Consider the following 6,434-nt stretch of genomic DNA (forward strand, 5'->3'; position numbering starts at 1 on the left):
AAAAAAAAAAAAAAAGAAAGAAAAAGAAACCACTCGCTGTCTGTAAGAAACATGCAATTTAATGGGATATGTTTGGATATAAGTATGTAAGTAAGCAGTTCCTAAGGAATTGAAACATAATGAACGAAAACTGTCTATAAAAGGTATTAATTAGCAGGTTATCTGAAATCTGGTGGATATCATGTGTCTATATGATTTTGTCAATGACTTCAGTTGTGGAAAATAAAACTATAAAAAGAATTCATTTCTTAATAGCGCTATTTTTTTACATAGATGTTCATAGTTATCACGAACATATTGACCTATACAAAATACAAGGTGACCACAGTGGTGTTCTAGGTTGAGTTGCAAACTTAATTGTCCAACTTTGTACATGGCAAACAAATCCAGAAAATTCAGAGAAAACCCTCAGACTTTTTACCCTTCCTAGTTTGATTTTTTATTCACCCAACCTACACAAATATTCATTTTTCTTTTGTTTTTTATGACATGTGTCACAAAATAAAATTACCTCAGATTTATCTAGTTTATATGTAGGTGGGTTCCATCAGAGCAAAGAGTTCCTTTTTGTGTTCACCTCACACTCCCAGAGCTGGGAGCCATACCTGGCACATGAGAGTTGCTCAATCAAGTTAAACAAATAATTCATTTACCTGGCTCCACTGCTCCTCTAAGAGTACCGATTACATTGTAAATTCTTCTCACCTCACTGTTGGAATGGACGTGCATCTTGACTTTTCTAATGCAAAGATAAAGGACATATGCTTTAAAAAAAACCTTGTTAATAAATTAACACACTAGGTATAAAGGGAATTTTCCCCTCCCCTCTGAAGGTTCAAGTTTGCTGAACTAAACTGACAATAGATTAAAGGGAGAAAAGACATATAAATTTATTAACATGCAAGTGTACACAGGAGACAATCAAAATGTGAGACTCGGGGGCGCCTGTGGCTCAAAGCAGTAGGATGCCAGCCCCATATGCCAGAGGTGGTGGGCTTGAACCCAGCCCTGGCCAAAAACTGCAAAAAAAAAAGAGACTCAAAGAAGAGCCAGATGGCTGAAGCTTAAATAGCAACCTCTAGGGCATATAGGAAGATGGGAGAATAAAGGCAATTTTGAGAGTGAATGATTTTTAGGAGAGTTGAGGGCCCAAAGAGCAGGTAATAGTTTGCAAATGATTCTCTTTGGAAATTTAATGGAACTGAAGGAGCTAAGAGCTTGTGACAAAGTCTGTTGAGGTATGGTGACATTCCTGTCTTCCTTCCTGCCTTATGACCTTAAGCTTCTCTGGTTAATGAAATTTCAGGGAGAAGGTAGGAAGGCAACTGTGTTCCTTCTGGAGAAACTCTGGAAAAGGGAACTTCAGAAAGAGAGTTCCACTCTATCTAGAGGTAGAAGCAGGAAGTCAGAAGGTCCTTGGTTCTGAGGCTGCTTGTAAGGCCTTTCAATTCTCCATAGTTCAAAGTCTTCAACACGCTAAACAGCCATGTTATGTGGTATCATTTCCTGAGCCTTAACACCTTTTGTATCTTCCATCATTGTTTAAGAGATTGGTTTTTTTTGGCCAGGGTTGGGTTTGAACATGCCACCTCCAGTATATGGGGCCGGTGCCCTACTCCTTTGAGCCACAGGCGCCGCCCATGTTTAAAAGATTTCTTTCTTTTTTTTTCTTTTTTTAATAAATGATAGCTGTGTATATTAATGCAATTATGGGGTAGTGTGGTGTTTTCACATATAATTTGAAATACTTTCATCAAACTGGTTAACATAGCCTTCATGTCATTTTCCTAGTATTGTGTCAAGACATTTATATTCCACTTTTAGGAAGATTCACTTGTACTCTTGTAAGATAAACCATAGAGGCGATCCCTCTAATCATCCTCCCTCTGGCCGTCCATCCCCATTCCTCCCCTCCCCCTCCCCACTCCCCATATTCTTAGACTATAATTAGGTTATAACTTTCACATGAAAGCTATAAATTAGTTTCATAAGAGGGCTGTGTGCAGCCCAATTCATAATTCCTAGGGCATGGAAAAAAAATTGTATATGTACACCATGGAATACTATGCAGCCATAAAAAAAGATGGAGACTTTACCTCCTTCATGTTTACATGGATGGAGCTGGAAAATATTCTTCTTCGCAAAGTATCTAAAAGATTTCTGATTGCAAGCAAGAAAAATTACATTGGCCAATTTTGCCAATATAAGAGTATTCCCTGCTCAACTTGTGTGTTTCCTGCAGCTACTAGATAGATATTACTTTTTCTGTCATTTTCTACAATTGTTTTTTTAAAGCTCCCCCCCAAAAGAGTTAAAATTAAAGTAGCCTCTTAACTGTGTAGAAAAGTTTCCAGCAAATCCAGGTCCAACATTGTAGGGCACTTTGAGACCTCCTTTCCAGCTGTTATCTGGTGGTGCTAAACCACCCATCTTTCTGTTGGACACACAAACAAATATTATTAACTGAAGGAAAACCTCAACATAGAAAGTAATGATTTCAGTGAATTCACCTTGTGTTCATCTGCTCATAATTGCTCCAATGAGTCAAAGATAGAGCAAAGTGCTTTGTATATAATCTGCCATTTAATCCTTACTATAAAACTCTTATGAGTTAGCATTACCCACCCTCACCTTCACAGAAGAGGAGCATGAGGCTTAAAGAAATTAGACAATATAACCAAATTCATGCAACTGGTAAGAGGTAGAGCTAGGATTCAAATTATTGCTAATAATTTTAACTTTGTATTATCAGCACTAAATAGTAAAACATCTTCTTGTAAAAGTGGTCTCTGGAGCAAGCCATGAAGAAAGATCTTGATGTTTAACTCTTTGGAATTTCCCAGTAGATAATTTCTCCCACTGATAAATATATTGCCAATACGTGTACGGTCATCCTTTACAAAGTACTTTAACACCTCTATTAAAAAGAACGGAAGAGTAAGGAAATAATTTTCCTTTAGTAGTCCCTAACAACTTTGGATTAATGTTTTAAAGTCAAAAAGAAAGATTCAGGCATTCTACCCAATGTATGCCACTAGCCCATGGTTATCTTTTAGCAGGTGACTAGGAAAGGCAATATGGTAATGTTTAAGAAATGGTAATTCTCCTAGTTTATCTTTGACATATCTGCCTTTACTAAATTGAGAACATGAATTGGCTTTATTCTTTCTTTGGGGATGGAGCCAAACATACTTTCACTAAAGAGCAACAGATAGATGAATGGGGTTCCAAACAAACTTAAGAGACTGATTGAGAATTCAAAGTGAATAATTTCTACCTTAACTGTGACTAAATTTTGATGAAAATCAATTATAAGGCAGAAACAGACTTTTGGAGGCCTAAAAGGGCCATTTTGATACTATTAAATGAATATTCCAAACCCAAAATACAAGTCTTTTTAAGGAGTAGCCTGGATGAAGCTGTGTCATTATTTGAAATCATACTGAAATACAGAATAAAAAAATCTCAATCTGACTTTGATGACTTTCTCTCTGGCTACACACTCTCCTGCCCTCTAGGCTTAGTGATGCAGCACACTCTACCATCTTCTGCTTTCTGCTGTGCTTGTACACAGGTGCTTGTTCTGTACCTATTTATTTGAGGAAATGTGAATAGCTCAATTTGGCCTAGAATCTACCACACATGCAGTAAAATAATAGTCAATAAGATCATCTTCTTATGAAAAAATAATTAAAGAGTAAACACTTCACTTTTTCCTATCTCATTAAGATATTTGTCTAATACACAGCATATCAAAATTTATATTTATCTACAATAAAATTTTATATGACAAGCATCAAGTAACAAAAGGGTCATTTTACATCAGTAGAAAGCATAACGCATACTAACTAAATATTAAATATGCAAAAAAGTTCTAGAAGGCAAGTAAAGAATATATATAATGCTTGATTATACATAAAATATTTCTGTGCAGATATACTGTCACCTAATAACATTGGTTGCCTTGGGGGTATAAATGGGTAAGAGGCAAATCTTAGGGTAAATCTTTTTGAATTTTGAACTCTGTAAATACATTTCCTTTTCAAAATAAAAATAAGAAAAACAACAAAAAAGCAAGGTAAATCCATCAGAGATAACTATAGGCAATTATATGTTATAAGAAAGTTAATGACTAGTATGTCCATAAAACAATAAAATATAAAACTAAGACTACAGTGCCCTCAGAAGGACAGATAGATGACTAGAACAGAAGACAGTAATAGTTATCCGTATGAATCTAATGTAGTGATGAAGGAAATATTACACATTTACAGAGAATGGAGATTTTTGTCAATAATGTTGCTAAGATTTGAATCTCTTTAGATTCTTCACTGATTCTATAAATAAATGAATTCTAGAAAAATGAAAACTTATGCTGACACAGAAATCTGTACACAATTATCTATAGCACCTTTATTCATCATAACCAAAAACTGGGCACAATACAATTGTCCTTCAACTGGTGAATCATTAATGAATGGTGGTCCCAGCATACAATGGAATACTACTCAGCAATAAAAAGAAGCAAACCATTCATATACCCCCACCTTCAACAACTCCCCAGAGAGTTATGCTGGGGAAAAACAAACAAACAAACAAAAACCCAATCCCATGTTACATAAATGATTTAATTTATATAACATTCTTGAAATGACAAAATTATAAAAAAATAACAGATTAGTAGTTGCTAAGGAATAAGTTCAGAGAATGTGAATGGGTGGGCAGGAGAAAAGTGGATGTGGTTTTAAAGAGCCAACACGAGGGATTCCTGTGTTTTGTATCTTAAATATACATATCTTGATTGTGATTTGTACTATATTTTGCAAAATGTTACTACAGAGGAAACTAAGCAAATTGCATTTGAAAACTCTCTGTATTACTTCTTAGAGAAGTATGTATGTGAATCTGCAATTATCTCAAAATAAGCTTAATTTTTAAAAAAACATCATGGGAGCTAAATTGTCAAGGGGATACAATGACGTACTAGAATTTTGCTGTTTCTCATGTAATGTCTATTAAGCTGTAAGCTTCTGTAATAAATTGTGAAGCCCTTGAGAACAAAGCCTGTATGTAATTCACACTTTTACCACAGTGTCTGAAATATAAAAATCATTCCATAAATAAATACTCCATGAGTGAACGGACCATCGGAAGCTATTAAAGTTCTCCTGAGCAAAGGCATAAAAATGAGACAATGTCATGACTGACAGAGGTGCCTAAAATGCTTCTTTTGTTGAGTAAAGAATGAGTAGTTTTCTAAAGGCTGTCTTTTGCACCAGACACGAGTCTGGGTGCCAGCTCTATTGTTTACTGTCTGAACTTTGGTTTTCTTATTTAGAAAATGAATATCACATTATTAACTCATACAGTTGTTTTATGGGTTGAGAAAATACATGTAAAACATTTAGCACAATAGTGACTACTAGTGCATAATTAGCACTCCATGCATGATAGAGGCTATTACTGCTACTTTGTTGCCATCATTTTCATCCCAAGAGTTACTCTAGAAGACAAATAACAACCACATAATCACTTTCTCTTTAATGTAAGTATAAAGAATAAGAGGGAACATACAGGATGTTTCCTTTTTCTTCCACCAAAGTCAATATGCGATTTTATTTTATTATTCCTTGCTTTTCATCAATTTTTTAATTTCTCAGTATTCTTGGGCTATGATATGACATTGTATTTCTCCTCTTTTTCTCACAAATTTATTAATACAGTTTCAATTTCATTATACATCCTATTTGTTAAACATTGTCTTTTCTAATTAATATAGAATGTTAAACTACTAACCACTTGTGGGAATCTGAGAATTGATTATTGGGAACAACGGGCACTCTCCCAAGTTAAGTGTACAGCAGGAAAAAAAATTTTATAGCCAAATTCATAAATAAATTGTATACTCTTTTTTTTTTTTTTGAGACAGTCTCATTTGCCCTCAGTAGAGTGTCATGGCATCACAGCTCACAGCAACCTCCAATTCTTAGGCTCAAGTGATCCTGTTGACTCAGCCTCCCAAGTAACTGGGACTATAGGAGTATCCTCTTTTTAAAAGAAATTTAAAAGCTAAATTTTAATTATGCAGAATGTTTCATTATACCTTGAAAAGTCTGAATGACAAAACAGCAAGTGTCCTATTTTTAATTGTGGTGTTTTTAATACAAAATGCTCTTGTTTGTAGAAGTTATATTATTAATGATGATAACTTTTATCAAATGACTTAACAGAAGCTGACAAAATAATTTCAGATAAACTTACATTTGTAAGTAATTCTACTACACAGTTAGGGCAACCTAACACCGACCTACTCACTTGGGGCAGCCAAATAGTAGACCTGGTTAAATAAATCTTACATTCATTGCTATATAATTTCATGCATTATTTTTCTAGTTACAAAGACAACACAGATTCTTTTTTTTTTTTTTTTTTTT

At 34.4% G+C, this 6,434-nt stretch overlaps 1 protein-coding gene across 1 annotated transcript in view; it reads right to left on the reverse strand.

The window, feature by feature from the left end:
• The window catches only part of FOLH1B (folate hydrolase 1B), a 61,391-nt gene that overhangs the window by 26,369 nt on the left and 28,588 nt on the right, over positions 1-6,434 (reverse strand). The window contains exons 8-9 of the mRNA XM_003780832.3: positions 2,336-2,434; positions 654-739 (exon numbers count right to left, since the gene is read on the reverse strand). Coding sequence (XP_003780880.1) covers positions 654-739; positions 2,336-2,434 — 185 coding nt within the window. The remainder of the gene's footprint in view (positions 1-653; positions 740-2,335; positions 2,435-6,434) is intronic.

Source organism: Otolemur garnettii, unplaced genomic scaffold (genome assembly GCF_000181295.1).
Source record: "Otolemur garnettii isolate 467f Iridium unplaced genomic scaffold, OtoGar3 scaffold00001, whole genome shotgun sequence".
Taxonomy (NCBI): domain Eukaryota; kingdom Metazoa; phylum Chordata; class Mammalia; order Primates; family Galagidae; genus Otolemur; species Otolemur garnettii.